We start from the raw sequence: 17,006 nt of genomic DNA on the forward strand, positions 1-17,006 counted from the left end.
AAACCGCCTCCTTGTGGCGGTGCAAACGTTGAATTGAAGCCCCCTCCTTGTGGCGGTGCAAACGTTGAATTAGCACCCCGTGTTTGTGGCGGTGCAAACGTTGAATTGAAGCCCCCTCCTTGTGGTGGTGCAAACGTTGAATTAGCACCCCGTGTTTGTGGCGGTGCAAACGTTGAATTAGCACCCTGTGTTTGTGGCGGTGCAAACGTTGAATTAGCACCTCGTGTTTGTGGAGGTGCAAACGATGAGTTTAGTCCTTTCAGGAAATCATTGTAATCGTTTTGATATTGCGAATCTTGTATTCGACTGAAACTTGGTGCTCTGTTGCTAGTTGTCGGTTGAAAACTATCATATTGTCCTTGGGTATCCTTACAAGGTGATTGAGGACTACATTGACAATCGAGCTCTCCAACTTCGGCGTATTCAATATCGGGAGCCTTACAAGGCGATTGAGGACTGCATAGGCAATTTAATTCGTCGTCTTCAGGGTAAGTCTCTTCTGGTTCACTATTACATGTACATAACTTCCCATTTTGAGGTTGTTGATTCATTGTTGCCGGATATCCGCTTTCCAATCCTCTCATGAACGATGAATAGTTATCAAAATCATTCGAAGGATCAACTGGGTATTGATACGTATCCTGCTGGCTTGAATAAGTCTGACAAGGTGCGGAATCGCTACATTGACAATTAGTAGCATCATCGTCGACGTCATTATAGTTGGGAAGTTGCGCGGGTGTCCTATTATAAAAATCATTTACATTCGACGATGCGGGATTATACTGACTTTGTGAGGTTTCATATACACAATTGGAGTAATCGTCACAGAAACACGACGAATCATCATTCTCGGTGTAGGGTACGTCATCGTTAATTTCGGGAACATCGTTGTCAACGTTGCATTCACACTCCAAAGCATCATCCTCAGCTTCGGGAATTTTATCGGTACAATAAGCAATTATGTTAGATGTGTCCGGTGTTGGGGATTGTACTGCGGGACTTTTATTGGCATTACAATCACAAGGCGAATTGTTTGTTTGATTCATATTTTGTCTTGGAGCAGTCTGATTACGATATGTCTCATCTTGTTGATACCTTCTTTGAGATTGATACATTTGAGTTTGATTGGAGTATTGTTGGGGTATTGGAGTTTGTTGTGGATTAAATTCTTGCGTATCTGATGGTTTATATCTAGGAGATTGCTTATTAACAACTATAAGTGGAGTAGTGTTTTCGGGTGCTGTCACTGGAACTTTGATGACTGTAGTTTTATCAGGGCTAATGGTTCCTTTGGGAATAACGATACTTCTATGCATTTTTTAATATTTGGTTTTCAATATGAAAATTTACGATTGATTTGGACGAAATGAATTAATGACTGTTGTGATTTATAGTGACAGTTTTTCTATAACCTGAGTAAGTCATTTAACTATATTTTATACAAGATATCGTAGCCAATGAGGAAAATCTGGCAACGACGTTGTGAGATATCCATAAGTACCTAACTTCATAATGTAAATAAAAGTCGATTTATTTTATTAATTTTACTTTATTGTTTGTTTTATACTCACTTACAGTACTATAAAATAATATCAATCTACTCACAATATTAAAACTATCATTATTTATATTATAATGAGAAAGTATTATTACTCGTGCTCTTCAATAACTGACGACGTTGCCTTATACTTTATAAGAAAATTATGGCGGACATCAGCTTAACCGTGAATATATCACGGCTGACTTTTCAAAAATTGATCGCAAATATTCCTTTGAAAAAAGACAAATTTTAATTACGTTAAGAAATTTGCAAATATATTGTTTTAAATGAATGATTTTTGATTATAAAAGTTGAGCTCAACATATTTTCCAGTAACACCATTTATCATAGAAATAAGCCTACATTACAATGACATTTCTAAGTTAAATTGATACTTTTAAATTTATAGTTCTATTTTTTTTCTTGTAATCAAATAATACTTAAATAAGGATAAGAATACTTCAATACAGATTATATAATTTTAGAAAATAATATGATTTATATCTAAAAGTGAACTTATATAATTCTATGATCCTCTCTTGGTTTTTATAAATTGTGTGATGTTTTTATGTTGGCAATACTTCTCGCATAAAACAAAATGATGCATATTTCAAAAACAGCTGTTTTTCTGAGACCTCAACATTTTGTGTTAATTTTGAAATATAATAGATGCACTCGAATTTCTAGAAAAATGACTAACTGGGAATCAGAGAAACGTAAATATTTAACTATGAATTTAGAAGATAGAAGAAAGTTATATAAAACATACGTAAAAATAGAAGATATTCCAACTTGGAAGCAATACGCCGGCGATAAAAAACTTTTACCAAAAATAGATGTACTACAAGGTTGTGAGATTGACAAATCGAAGAATGATCTATTAATTAATAAAATTTCGTATTACTGCGGTGATATCACACATCTGGAGGTAAGTAATAATAATTGAATAATGTATTGCTAACATAAATAATTTCAGATTGACGCTATTGTAAATGCAGCGAATTCTACACTTTTGGGTGGTGGAGGAGTAGATGGGGCTATCCATGCAGCTGCTGGACCGTCTTTAAAACAAGAGTGTATGACTCTTGGAGGTTGTCCTACAGGAGAAGCAAAAATTACAGGGGGTTATAAGTTACCAGCAAAATGTAAGTATTCGAGATTCCAATTGTTTACCCTAGAAAATTAGTATAGAACAAAAATATTTAGTTGTTAATTGAGCTTTTTTCTTGTAAAAATTGCCGTTTATGTTCAAGATGTGATACATACAGTAGGACCTCGAGGAGAAAAAACTGGAGATCTGAGAAATTGTTATAATAACAGCTTAAAGCTAATGACAGAATACAAATTAAAAACCTTAGCTTTTCCTTGTATATCGACAGGAATATATGGTTATCCGAATTTACCTGCTGCTCATGTAGCTGCCTACACAATTCGGAAATATTTAGAAGCAAACGAAAACGATGTTGAACGCATTATATTTTGCTTGTTCATGGATGAAGATAAGAAAATATACGAGGGTTTATTACAATCATATTTTCCATTGAACTAGGTATGTTTGTTAATAGTTTTTCCTTAAATTTAATATATTTTACAATAATTATGTCTTTTTAATTACAAAATTTTCAGGATTTTTACATTTTTTATTACTTAGATATGAAATGAATTTTTATTAGCTATAAAATGTTTTTGAATATTTTGCTACGATAAATAGTAACAATGTATATGATAAGTGCAGAATTGTAAATTTGATAGAAAATGATTTTTTTAAGTAATTGTGTTAAATATATTGTCGACAAAAGTTTTTCAATTTTACCATAAAATACATCTTCTAAATGTAATTTGGCCAAAATATGACATTTTATAATCGGATATACCCAAAATATGACCTTTTATAATTAGATATACCCAAAATATGATTTTTGTTGCTTTGCTTGTTTTTAAAAATGGTTAATTTTGTAAAATAATCAATTTCCTTTGTTAAATTTGTCAAAAATAATTTTCCTAAGTAGTTATGCCAAAGAAATTACTTTTCAAAGACAAAAATTTCTCAATTTCGTCATAAAATAACTTTTCCAAATGTAATTTGGCTAAATTATGACGTTTTATAGTCTGATCCTGTCAAAAAATGACGTGTTGATTTAAAAAATGGGTAATTTTGCAAATTTCGTTGTTAAATTTAAAGTAATTATGTGAAAAATGACTTCTTTAAATGTATTGTAGACGACAATGTTTCAGTTTCGTCATAAACTAGCTCTTCCAAATGTAGTTTAGCCAAAATATGAAGTTTTCTAGTCAGATTTGCCAAAAAATAATTTTTGTTGATTTAATTAATTTGAAAAATGGTTAATTTTGTGAAATAATCAACTTTCTTTGTTAAATTTGCTCAAAAAATAATTTACCCTCGTAAAGTCAAAAAATAACATTTTTTAAATATATTGTAGACAAACATTTTTTTGTGTGATTCTCTGATTGATTTTTCAAAAAATGTTACTATCAATGTTGTTAGTTTGAGATTAATATTTTTTGTTTCAGAATTATGAGATACAATTTTAAACTTACCTAAAAAAATCAAGAGCCAGAACTTCAATTCTGGATGTAAATTAAAAATAAAGAATAATAAAAACAAATGTTTCAAATACTTAAAATCGTTTATTTGACATGATGTACATAATACCCCGAATCTCTTCTATGACCTATATTAAAGCCCTAAAATGACAAAATTTCAAAACACAGATCCGCAGACTCGAAAATAAATATTCTTGATAAAAGGAATAATAAATTAGTTTATGGATTTGAGCTATCTTCGTGTTTTCTTAAATTACATAATTATTATTATTATGAGGGAAAACCCGCTGGAGGTTGGCCGGGAACTGAGTATTGAGGCCTGTAGTTTGAGAAATTTCCACTTGAGGCTGTGAATCCTGGCAAGGAACCAGCGGAGAAACCCGGCGGGAACTGACTCATCACTTGAGCTAAAAAAAAAACAAAAATTCAGGTTCATTCGCCAAAAGTTATCAAGGAAATTACAAAAGCAATTGATGATTAAGGAAATGAAATGGGAACAACACTAATCACAAAAAAGCTAACTTTCATTTTCTTCTCTATTCTTGGAAAACAAATTGAAGAAAAATCTTCACCATCCCCAACATTCTTTTTAGATATAAAAGGCTTTTGACATAAAGATTTATCAAATAGGATGAATTAGCCAAAAAGTAAATAAAAAATAACGTACACTTACTTGTCGATTGACTACTCGTGGAGGAAGTGGCAGCCAATCGAGATAAAATACTCCTTTCTGACATCTGCAACCGTTGCGCGACCGGTGGTATCCTGGCTAACGTTGCGGGCAATCTAGACACGTCCGATTTCATATCGGACAACAACTCCTCGAGCTGATTCAGCACCTAGAACCACAACGAATTAGTACATAAAGAAAATATGTTACTTACTTTACTTACCTTGTGTAGTACTGCATTAGCAGGTTTGTTACCGGCCAAAGATTCCTTGCTAAGATGTTGGTGGGATTCGGCAAGACATTCTACTTCAGCAAAACGAGCGTTTAGAGACATCGCTGGATGGTTGGGATCTTGTGTGAGATTAAGATAAGCGGCGCGACGAAGTTGTTCTTCGATTACCAACGCTTGTTCCAGTAACTAAAATAGATTAAAATAAATAAACCGCACAAAAGGTTCCCAAATTATTCAATACCTTAAATCTCCTGGCTAAGAACTTATTTTTGATTTCCAAAAAGTTACCCTTTCCCACGTCCATTTTAAAAGGTTCGTTTATAATTGCGAATCTAGCATCGGCTTGTATATCCTGCCATCGACCGTAACCGTGTGATACAATGCCGGCTAATAACCAAAAATCATGACGACGATGCCATATTTCGTATTCTCTACCTGGAGAGGCGGCTTTTTCCTCGTTGAGCCATAGGGTGTGAAGTTCTGTGAAACCACCGTCGGCGATATTGAACATGAAACGTTTTTTAGCCTCCAAATCGATTTCTTTCTTATCCTTCTGTAAAAAATTTAATCAATATCTTTTTTTTTAGTTTATATAGAAAATTACTTTATCTTTTTCATCCGGTTCAATCACCATAATATCATCATCTTCTTTTTTCTCAATTTTAATTTTGTCTTCTTTCTTATCATTTTCATCATCTTTTTTAATTTCCTCTTTAGGTTCATCTTTAACTTCCTCTATTTCTTCTTTCTTTATTTCAGATTCTTTATCCTCTTTCTTTTCTTCACTAGTCACAGACGATGTGTCAAGTTCGGACTTTATTTCAGATTTATCTACCTCGAAAGTTACTTCTGTCGTTTCAGTCTTTGGCGAAAGTTCTTTTACTTCTTCGTTTTCTTGTTTTACTTTTTCAGAAGCGGGTGGATCAGTCTAAAATCAATAATTTAGTAAATAAAATGTTGAAACAAATAAAATTATACATACCTGTTTTTCTTCAACTTCTGTATCTACTTTAACGTCTTTAACTTCATCACTTTGTACCGAATCTTTATCTTTTTCTTTATCTTCAACTTGCGTTGGAGCTGGACTAGGTGCTGCGCTAGTAGCTGGAGTTGCGCTAGTGCTAGTTGTCGTGCTTTTGGGCGTTTCCGTTTCAGTTGAAGAAGTACTAGTTTTGTTTTGATCCATTATGGTTTTTTTAATGACTTCTGGCATGCTGTACTCGCCGTTGATGTGTTCGAACTCTTGAACCTTTTTCCTGATCAGAGACATAACTCCTATCCTTTAAAAGAAGTAATTACATTTTATTTTCACCTTGAGAAAAGTTATCGTAAATATTTACCTTGTAAGAACATGTTGTCTACTAAGTCCTTCTCTAGGTACACCATCGGCAAAATTATCGGCATTATCAGCACCGGGTTCGCATAAATGTCTCATAAATAGAGAAACGTAAGCTTTGAAAATCTTTTCGGATTTTCCTCTGAGATCACGTACTAACCATTGGGAATTAAAAGCGTCTTGCGGTGGCATTCCGTATCGCATGATTGCGTTTAGGAAAGCTTTACGTTGTCTAGCGTTAAAACCGAGTACTTCAATATTACCACCGACTCTAGCAAGAAGTGGTGGTAGCGGTCGATCTTTTTCGTCCTTCCTTTCAATTTTCCTGCGGCTTCTCCTAAAGATTGATCATTGAAAATAACAATACATTTAATAAGGAAACTTTTACACATACCTGCTCAGATCAGCATCATTCTTTTCATCAAAATCGTCGTCCTCTTTGTCCTCGTCAGATCCGGCGGAAAAATCGGAATGATAATCAGACAGATTCTCTTGCCATGTCGTATCTTCCCTTGTATCAGTTGTCATTCCTCCATCGTTATAATTAACCTAAGAAAAAATAATAAAGGATTTTATATCTATTTATTTAAAAAAGAAGAGAGTGCACTGAAATATAGAAAAATGTACTGGCTATTTGGAAGAAACTCCCTCTCTACATAATAAGCTGGACTTATGGTATTAAACTATGGGAATTCACCAAAGCAACCAACTTAGCAATTATCCAAAGATTCCAAAATAAAGCACTAAGGAACATAGTAGATGCCAATTGGTACGTTCGTAATAGGGACCAGGAAATGGTCACAGTTGACCAGATAATCAAGAGTCTTGAAGACTCCATCATATCAATGTCCAGGTTATCCAGTTCTTTGATAATACTGAGTTAAAAGGAGATTTGAAAAGACCAAGCCTTTTGAGTTAGTTTAGTTTGAATTACTTATTGGCTGCTGTTGACCAGATTGTAATATACTAAATACTTTCAACCAGAGGTTGTACTGCAGAAAGGTTGGTAGGATGTTAGATGATAAAACGACCATCCAGCTGGTTATAAATGTAATGTTTGATATTCCATCTTGGTAGCCTAGAAAAAATGGAGGAAATACTCATTAATTCAGTTTTTGAAAGGAACTAACAGATTAATTAAGGACGTATACTCTCACTAGTTCTCTATCCTGTTGCCCACTGTTTTTTTTATTACACTATTTGCCCCTATAGATCTCAAAGATGATCTCAGCAATATTCCTGAAGATATTAGTTAGTGCGTCCAGGATGCATTTACTCTCCACCATTCGACCTCCAAGCAACCTTTTAGCATCCTGTGGTACTGTCTTACCTTTATGAATGTTTAACAACAAAACATTTTTTCTTTTTACCTGTTTCCTAACTCTCTTTCCTTTGCCCAAAGTTCTGGCAATATCTTCTTGTTGTTGTTCATAATGATGTCTTAATAATTTGATCCAGTATGCAGGATCGGTGTTTTCAGCTTCTTGTTTGATAATTTCTGTATCGACTTCTTCTTCAGTTTCACCTTCTTTTGTTACATAACTGGCGACTTTGAAAGAACTCAAATATTCGTTGGCCCAACTTTCTTTTTGTTCAATACCTTCTTTGGAACGATCTAGAAGCTCCCCTACAGCTTTATCATCGTAATGTATAGCTTCGTCTTCTTTACCTAAAAGAAATTAATCAGAAAATTTTGATATTATGAAAATTTGTAGAAATTATTCACTTACCTTCACTTTCCTTGAACAATTCTTCAGTACCGAACCTTAAAATATCATCCAATTCCTGTTTGGTGAAGTTGGCGCCTTTTCCACCCATACCGGGTCTAACTACTAAATGTGTCAACATCATTTTTCTTTTTGCGACTTGCGTAACTCGTTCTTCGACACTGTTTCTAGTTACAAATCGATATATCATGACTTTGTTAGCTTGACCAATACGGTGAGCTCGAGAAAAGGCCTTAGAAAAAAAAAGTTATTAATGTATTTATAAGAGTAGATTTTTATCTTTTTTACCTGTATATCGTTGTGAGGATTCCAATCGGAATCATATATGATGACGGTATCAGCTGTTGCTAGATTGATACCTAAACCACCTGCTTTGGTGGATAACAAGAAAACGAATTGGGGAGCACCAGGTGCGTTGAACCTATCAATGGCTTCCTGTCGGAGATTTCCAGTGATAGCTCCATCGATACGTTCATATTTATACCTTAAGAATAATAAAAAATTAAAAGAACAAATAAGTAAATTGATTTAGTAAAACTTACCCTTCCCCTTCCAAAAAATCTTCCAATATATCCAACATTTTCGTCATCTGCGAGAATATAAGCACTCTGTGACCTTGTTCTCGAAGTTTTTTCAACATTTTTGATAAAAGTACTAATTTCCCTGAAGCTTTCGTTAAATGTCCAACATCCCAATTACCGTGAGGACCTAGAGGAGCTTCTTCGGCGGCGGCTGGGAACAGATATGGATGATTACAACATTTCTTCAAATCCATCATTATATTCAACAGAGACACCTGCTGACCACCACCTTTTGGATTTAAAGCTTCGAAATTCCTCGTTAGAATATATTTATAGTATTTCTTCTGCATTGGAGACAATTCCACTCTGACTATGAATTCCGATTTAGAAGGCATGCTCTTCATTACATCAGCCTTGAGACGTCGCAACATATGAGGTCCTAACATTTCGTGTAATTTCTTCACCTGATCTTCTTTAGATATATCTGCGAATTCCGCTTGGAAAGTTAGAAGATCGTTGAATTTTTGACCATTGAGGAAGTTAAGCAAGTGGAACAGTTCCTCGAGGTTGTTTTGAAGAGGTGTACCGGTAAGAAGAAGTTTATAGGCAATGTTATAGCTATTTAATATTTTGAAAAACTAAAAAAAAAATAATAAATTAATGTACTAGTTGATTTTAAAATTATAATCTTACTTTGGATTGATTGCTCTTAAGTCTATGAGCTTCATCAACTACTAAAACAGCCCATTCGATGGAACCTAAACAAGCAGAGTCGATACAAATTAATTCATAGCTCGTAAGTAAAACATTAAATTTAATAGAACTGGCTCTAATTCTTGAAGCTCTTCCACCTCTCACTGCCCCTTCCTCAAAACTGATTTCGTTTTCTCGAATTACAGCTCTACAGTCCTTGTCACCTTAAAAAAAATGATAAGTTAAAATCTTGTGGTCACTAGTTAATAAACCAAATCAGAATTTTAGTGACACTTGGTTAAGTGAGAAATCAAGGGACATGCAAAATGGTTTTGGCGACAGATAAACCATGAACAAAATAACTGCGCTCTTTGACGTTGTCTTCAGTTGGAAAGAGATGTTGTTATAAGACTCTGATGAGACGTAATAACGTCTAAACTAGTCAGTGGTTACAACCTTGCAATTGCGAACCATTGGGGATGTTGATATCCACAAATATGTCCATGAATATCACGCTCTTCAGAAGAGATTTAATTCAATATTCATCGAGATATTAGTCAGGCAAGATGTTGTTTTTTCCTTTGAAGAACGGCATTTATATTTTTGAAATAATTTCAAGAGGTGAATAGTAGAAATCACATAGAAATCTACATTTATATGACTAATAACTATCTGATTATCTGAGATTAATAGTAAACAATTCACGCTTTATTCAATTATACAGATTATTTGATTACATAAATTCCTAAACTAACTTTCAATAATATTATGAAGGCAATTTTGATTTCTATAAACCTCGTCCTCGCGTCAGTTCAACTAGGTTCATATTGGCTTTTTATGACTTTCGGTGTTAATAACCACTACAACCTTTATTGTTGGTCTTCTAAAAATATCATTTAACTAGTTTGGGTCACGTGCTTCTTCATTATCTTCATCTTTAGTATTAGATTGATTTTATCTTCATAATATGGCGAGGTTAGGTATCTTCCAACACCTTTTGAAGTATTCTAGGATAAGTGATTTGTAAGACTGAAAAACACTCTGCAATTTGTTCTTCTCTTTCTTGCCATGTTTTCTGGTTTCTTCAGATTATTTGTCGTACCAGTCTTTGTTTGTATTCTTGCACGTTTCCTTTGTTAATACTTGTTCTGCAGTTTTCAGTGCCTTTTCTTTAATCATTGGTCTGCTTACCAGAATGTTTTTGATACCAAGTTGTTTGACCTTGATCTTCAGAATATTGTCTTTATTCTGAATTATTTTACATGGCACATTCACGATAGTAAAGCAAAACCAAAATTAAAGGTCATTAAGGCTCAAAATTATGTACAAAAACGAGTAAACAAACAAATCGATGTTGATAAAATTCCAGATATCTTCGTCCCAGCAATCATATCGTTTTTATGGAAACAGATGGAATTCAGTCCCAAGAAGTTTCTCACCCATCCAGGTCTCACAAATTTCACTGAATCTACCTACCGACATACGTGATACAATAAAAATCCGGTGCCCAAGTTTCAAATTCTCTTTCCCAATTGATGATCGTGGATAGAGGTACACTAATTAAAAACGGACCTCTGCAATGACCTTCTTTATAAAGCGAATATAAAAACACTATTGTTTGGATTGTTTTTCCTAAACCCATCTCGTCCGCTAGGATTGTATCAATGCCGTTCGCCCAGGAATACCGAAGCCAATTCAATCCTTCTAATTGGTATTCGTGGAGTACACCACTTTCGTCCAAATAAGAGGGTTGTTTATCCATTTTTTTCTTCAGATCGCTGCAAGGTTTTTCTGGCGGCGGAGTATACCTACGTCTGTAAAGAGAAAATAAAAGTTTAGTTAATAAAAAATAAAAGAATCTCAAGTAATGTTCACTGGTATGATAATAAAATTGCACCTAAACTAGCATTCATAAATTTCTAGTGATATTAATATTTGGTAGGTGGATTTGGAAAAAATCTTGTGTTAGAATCGATTATAAATAGCACTTTGTTGATAAATCAATTTATAAGTAACACATTAGTGCATATAAACTAGCATAGCAAACTAAAGGTTTGTTCCAGCAGTATGTTCTGATCATATTTTGAACCTTGGTGTACTACGCATGACTTCACTGTAATCTATTAAGGACCTAAAAATTTTTCGGACATCACCTTTTGCACAAGTAGAAACAAGAGTTAATCTTTTCTAATTATTTCATAATACGGATCAAGATATTGGGGTATCATATACACCCCGACCCAAAAGATCTATTATGTCTCCCTTTCTTGCTGCGATTCTAGGGATCAAGTTCTTTTTGGTTTATTAATTCTGATGCGAGTTTCATCAAGAATAACAATAGCTCAAAGGAATAGCTCAAATTCTTGAGAAATTATAACTTTTCCAAATATGAGAAATAAACTGCTAATTGTTACATTGAATATCATGCCTCATGATGGACAAACAAAAAAAATTATTTCTGGCACCGACAATTTGTTCAAACTGATTATTTTATGTCCAGGCAGGACCAAGCCCTGAGCTTTCTTTATAAAAACAGTACCCCGGGTCGTTGCTGCCTTAAACTCAATCAGATTGCTTCCATCCCACTCCAGAATGTTTCCAAGATTGGTATTGACGGTCGTAACCTGTTGCTGCCTATGAATTCGCCCTCGAAAGTTTGCAGTTTTGTTGAGTACATCGTTGATGTACAAGAGAAAAAGAGTAGGTGACAAGATGCATCCCAGAGGAATACCAGCATTGACCTTAAACCTTTCGTAGGTGTATCCATCGATAGCAACCTGGATGGATCGGTCTTTGAGAAAACTACTAAGCTAACCTATAAGTGTGGACGACAAACTGTACGATGTTAATTTATTAAAAAGTTGTCAAATGTCAAATCATGTCAAAAGCCTTCAATTTGTCCAGTGTGATTGTTCATGTTGGTGACAAAGGCCAGGAGATTCTTGGTTGAAAACTTGCTGGTTAACGACTTTCTGGCATTGGCTGGGACTAAAGCAATCGAATGGTAATTGTTGGGAGTCGCCTTCTTTCTTTTTTTTTGGTAGCAAGATTTCAATCTGCGAGGAATAGCGGACTTTGAGTTTATGTTTTCTGTACTGTTTACCATTTTTATATTTTGAGTGCATCCCATTTGTTATTAATTAGTTCTATAATAAATGGAATAAATTAGTCCACAATATTCATGGATATTCTTTCATATAATATTTCTTTAGATTCATCATTTATTTTCTTACGTCTAAGGAAAACTCAAATTATAAAAGGTAATAAAATTCAAGAAATATAAAGCAAATCGAGATGATGATTGTAACACTCATAAAAGTGATCAAGAAGTAATAAAGAGAATTAAAAATAATACTAACGGTCCGTTCCGATCTTCATCATCCATTATTTCTTTAGTTTTCGATTTCTTTGATTTTCCTTTTTTACCAATTTTACTTCCGGCGGATCCAGTTAAACAGGCAGCTCTCAAATCGTGATAATATTCAATAGCAGGTTTGAGTCCAGGTATATCATCAGATTCCTCTTCCCAAGTCGCTTGATCGTAAGTTAATTCACGCCATTTTACTAAATACAAGGTCCTACCATCTCGCATCGTCCTATGATTAATTACACGATGAACTACAAGCCATTCAGGTTTAACTCCGTATTTGTAATACTTTTCTTCCAGTTCTTCGTCATTATTTTTACCGCCCATTTTTAATAATCTGTAAAAAAATTAAAATAAAATAATAAAATCTATAAGTATATTATTATTGATTAATACATACCTGGTGCAACGACTGTCTGATTCATCTATTGGTTCTTCGATCTTTGGAGGTTCCTCCATATCCCATTTTCGGGAATAACTACGGAACATTAGAGGATGATACACGTCCAATTGGAGCTCGGTTATCCAACTACAATGCCAATAAGATTGCTGAAATTGAAAATTTGATTATATATTAAAGTTTATTGGCTTAAAAATAATTGTAGAATATTCCTTTTTTTATACTATTTTGGGTGTGGAATAAATATTCTGGTTCGTTCTATATTAATTTCTTTCACCGTCTTTTGTCTTATTTTTTTCCTCCATAAAATTCACCTTTCTCTTTTATGTGATTCATACCAGCTGTTTACTGCCTATTTCTTCAATTGTTGGTTTTATCCATTTATTCTACTGTCTTTTGTCTCTTGTTCTCTTCTTCCTAAGTATTCATTTCTTTCCTTTAGACAATTTATGCTAATTCAGCTGTTTATTATCTATTTTTTCAATTATTGCTTTTGTTTTTGTTCTGTATCCCACTCTCTTGTCTCTTATTCTCTTGGTCCAAAGTATTGATTTCTTTCAGCTGTTCATTGCATATTTTTCAATTAGCAGTTTCTTTTTTGTCCTGCATCAATTTTTTCTACTCTTTTGTTTCTTATTCTTTCCTCCAAAGGATTCACCTTTTTCCTTCATATCATGCCAATTCAGCTGTTTATTGCCTATTTTTCAATTATTGGTTTGCTTCTCTACTTTTTGAAACTCTCTTCTTTATATAGGTCATATAACATTCTTAGGTATTTCAATTCAATTTCATATATTTTTATCTTATCTTTCTTCTCAATCATCCAATTTTCTGTTGTTGGTACTGTGTATATATTTTCTTTTCCATACTTACATTTGTTTTATTCCCATATGGTTTTATTCATTCCTTAGTTAACACTTGTTAATTTATTGCTCTTCATTTTCCTGTCTTCTGTCAACACACCTCCAAAGTACTCATACGTGGAAATATCTATGGTGTTCTATAGACAATAATAAATTTTTACATTATATATTGAATTAACTGTATAATATCCCTGGATACCTATTGGTGATGATTGTTTATACACATGGTTCATTCCTAAAATTCAATTTAATGCGGGAATACTCACCTCCTGCCATTTTACAAAGAATTCCCTGTGTCTTGTAGGTGAATCGTCATCTGAATTCTCCTTCTTCTTTGGAGGTTCGTCAACCCATTTCCAAGTTAATATTTTAGCCACTTTACCCACCAGAGGGGGACAACCACATCTAGGACATTTCCAATCCCCATCAGGAATGTCCGTAAGGGGTGGATTGAGACAATGTGTATGGTAAGCAGATGTGCAAGAATCACAACATAATAGTTCTCCACCGTCTTTACAAACTCTACAGAATTCTTGATGTTCGTCATCATCTTGTTCGGCAGGACCTATTTAAAAATAAATAAATCATATTTCTTTATATAATAAGATAAAATATGGATAAATACCTTCATTTTCACAATGAGGACAACTCCATTTTCCTTCGGGTGCTTCTTCTAATTCCGGTTCTAAGCATACCAGATGGTAGGCTCTAGGACAAGTATCACAAAGGATAATTTCTCCCCCTTGCTGACAAACCTCACAATAATCTTGGTGTTCATAGTTTTCATCTTCTGGTTTACCGCCCTTAACTTTCTTCTTCCTTTTTGTCTTGCAACCTAGTTCATTTTAAATTACATTTCAACATTAATTTTGATTAAAAGTGTATTTACCAATTTTTGTTTTGGCTTTGCGTTTTGGTTGTGGCGCTTCTTCTACATTTGCTTCAGGTGGTTGGGCACTCTCATCACCATTGGTCGATTTATTTGATTTAGGTTCTTCAGCTTCTTGTAACATTTGTTCAAATTCTGCATCTGAATCACGGTCTGAACCCCCTGCACTGTTATCACCTTCCTCATCCTAAAATAGTTACGGAAAGAAAATTTCAAGTTTAGGAACTACACAATTGTATAATTACCGAACTGCCTCTTTTTCTTTTCCCTAGTTTGATCTTGAGAGTTGGGACTTTAGTAGCAGCTTTCTTTTTACTTGGTCTACCTCTAGAACTCCGTTTTTTCTTAGATTTCTCCTCATCTTCTTCGTCATCAAAGTCATCGTCATATGGTTCAGAATCAGCCTAAAATAAATCAGAAATTAATGTCAAGAATTGTGGTAAAACTATATGTAGTATATTTCACCTCTACTATCTTTTGTGCCGCCTCTTTAGATGCTCTAGATCGATTTACTTTGGGGTACGTTTCTTCAGATGGTGTTGCAGCTGATGATTCGCTTTCGCTCTGTAAACTAGGGTTGGCATTTGAAAATTCACGCCATTTCGCCGCTACAAGCATCATAAGTTTAGACATTGGTACCTTAAATAAAACAAATAGTAGTTAATTGTTCCGATGTGTAGAATTTTTCACTACCAAGGAGTATTCAACATACCTTTGGGTTTTCCTTGGTAAGTAGAGGCCTAACATGTTGTTGGAACAGTTTGTACGTTGTTAAATTTTGCATATCAGCATCAGAATAGTCTAGTTCAACATCAGTTAGACCAAATGTGGAGCAAACTTGTTCTATTGTTGGCATTCCTGAAAGTATGGCAATTTAGTAATATTTAGACAAAGTACTTCATCAAATGATACATTACCTCCTCCAGTACTGTGATCACCAGCTGGCGTTGGAGTAGAAGAAGTAGATGAATGTTTAGTAGAACCTTTTTTCCTTCCTCTTTTACTGGTACTTCCATAATCTGAGTCCCCGCCCGCAATTTCCTCTTCTGGAAAATCACTTTCCTAAAAAAACATTAAAATTGTGTCATATAGTAAATTTGCATTTTCAATACAATCTTACATCTCCACTATCATTTTTGCGTTTTTTCTTCTTTTTCTTGCCTTTCTTTTCTTCTCCTTTCGCTTTTCTTTTTTTCCCTTTCTTTTTCTTCCTACCGTCTTCAGGTTCATAATCATCATCTTCATCCTATTTTTATTAAATGGAATATTTTTTAAATTTTCACGCAATATAGAGAATTTCATTGAACAAATATTATTTATAAGTCTACCAATTTAAAAGTACGTTTCATGCAAAACTATTGCTAAAACATCAAAATCTCGTTCACATATACATTCAAAAGTTTATCAAAACTATGTTTACATATTAAAGAAATAATTATGATAAAAATTCAAGTTTTACCCCTCCTTTCGGCATAACATCTTCGGAATCAGGATCATTTTCTAATTGTTCGCCAGTGTCTTCGGGGGCATCTTCTTCCCCTAAATAATAAAAGAAATATTTCAAACGCAAATTCCGACCATGTGGACGTTGGTCAATGTCATAATGACTTGATTTTGGAGGGAAATTATGAAATCTCTAACCCCAAATAATAATAAAAATTTTGACTAAAATGATATAATTTGCAATCTGCCAATCTCTTTGTTTGATATCCTCCATTTTGTTAAGGGTCAGGATATGCCCGCGCGCTGTCACAAAAATAATGAAAACCTACCTCCCCCTGCCCCCGCGGGTATAATGGAAATGATTATAAGCAGTAATTATGATTTTTGTTACTGTATTTCAAGCAATGACTGAAAAACCAATAAATATCCAATGAATAATAATTTGAAAGGGTTATGTGAAATTCAGATTTGTTTACAAAACATTTTATTTTAAAGTTGAAGAAGATTTAAAGTCGGCTTACGTTTGCATCTAGCTTACTAGACAAAACAAACTTACCGGCGAAAGAATCATCGACTTCATCGTCCGATGCCATTCCTTATTGAATATTTGAACACAAGTTGTTGATGTTTAACAAATTTTATCAAATTTTTAACTAATCCACAGCACTAACCAAATATAATAATGCACGATGACCGACGATACCCACTCGACCGTGTTCTTTAGATCTTTTTCCTATCCCCACTTTGGCTAGACTAACAC

At 33.9% G+C, this 17,006-nt stretch overlaps 2 protein-coding genes across 3 annotated transcripts; one reads left to right on the forward strand and one right to left on the reverse strand.

The window, feature by feature from the left end:
- Positions 1–2,113: 2,113 nt before the first annotated feature.
- Positions 2,114–4,178, forward strand: LOC130442370 (macro domain-containing protein CT2219-like). The gene is made up of 4 exons (XM_056776425.1): positions 2,114–2,468; positions 2,517–2,685; positions 2,794–3,089; positions 4,073–4,178. The coding sequence occupies exons 1-3, from the start codon at positions 2,139–2,141 to the stop codon at positions 3,087–3,089; spliced, it is 795 nt and encodes a 264-aa protein (XP_056632403.1). The 5' UTR covers positions 2,114–2,138; the 3' UTR covers positions 4,073–4,178.
- Positions 4,175–16,989, reverse strand: LOC130442367 (chromodomain-helicase-DNA-binding protein Mi-2 homolog). Of its 2 annotated transcripts, none has more exons than XM_056776420.1 (26): positions 16,803–16,989; positions 16,263–16,342; positions 15,924–16,049; positions 15,721–15,865; positions 15,516–15,661; positions 15,269–15,442; positions 15,049–15,207; positions 14,804–14,990; positions 14,540–14,749; positions 14,181–14,479; positions 13,052–13,200; positions 12,644–12,988; positions 10,761–11,098; positions 9,285–9,508; positions 8,613–9,229; positions 8,359–8,554; positions 8,074–8,302; positions 7,714–8,012; positions 6,738–6,892; positions 6,348–6,680; positions 5,990–6,287; positions 5,612–5,935; positions 5,249–5,557; positions 4,999–5,193; positions 4,779–4,944; positions 4,175–4,512 (listed from the first exon to the last, which is right to left on the reverse strand). In XM_056776420.1, the coding sequence occupies exons 1-26, from the start codon at positions 16,837–16,839 to the stop codon at positions 4,376–4,378; spliced, it is 5,877 nt and encodes a 1,958-aa protein (XP_056632398.1). In that variant the 5' UTR covers positions 16,840–16,989; the 3' UTR covers positions 4,175–4,375. The 2 variants fall into 2 exon arrangements, with proteins under 2 accessions (XP_056632398.1, XP_056632397.1); XM_056776419.1 differs by having other exon boundaries at positions 4,773–4,944.
- Between the last annotated feature and the right edge of the window lie 17 nt (positions 16,990–17,006).

Source organism: Diorhabda sublineata, chromosome 4 (assembly GCF_026230105.1).
Source record: "Diorhabda sublineata isolate icDioSubl1.1 chromosome 4, icDioSubl1.1, whole genome shotgun sequence".
Taxonomy (NCBI): Eukaryota; Metazoa; Arthropoda; class Insecta; order Coleoptera; family Chrysomelidae; genus Diorhabda; species Diorhabda sublineata.

What these genes read in the sequence shown, in the direction of transcription:
- LOC130442367 (XM_056776419.1), bottom strand. Translation starts at nt 16,839, where the DNA reads ATGGCATCGGACGATGAAGTCGATGATTCTTTCGCCG. An exon ending in ATCCTCACAACGATATACAG is followed by an intron (nt 8,303 to 8,358) that starts GTAAAAAAGATA and finishes TTTTTTTCTAAG; the next exon opens with GCCTTTTCTCGAGCTCACCG. An exon ending in TCTTAGCCAGGAGATTTAAG is followed by an intron (nt 5,194 to 5,248) that starts GTATTGAATAAT and finishes AATCTATTTTAG; the next exon opens with TTACTGGAACAAGCGTTGGT.
- LOC130442370 (XM_056776425.1), top strand. Translation starts at nt 2,139, where the DNA reads ATGATGCATATTTCAAAAACAGCTGTTTTTCTGAGACCTCAACATTTT. An exon ending in GTGATATCACACATCTGGAG is followed by an intron (nt 2,469 to 2,516) that starts GTAAGTAATAAT and finishes AAATAATTTCAG; the next exon opens with ATTGACGCTATTGTAAATGC. An exon ending in TTATAAGTTACCAGCAAAAT is followed by an intron (nt 2,686 to 2,793) that starts GTAAGTATTCGA and finishes TTTATGTTCAAG; the next exon opens with ATGTGATACATACAGTAGGA.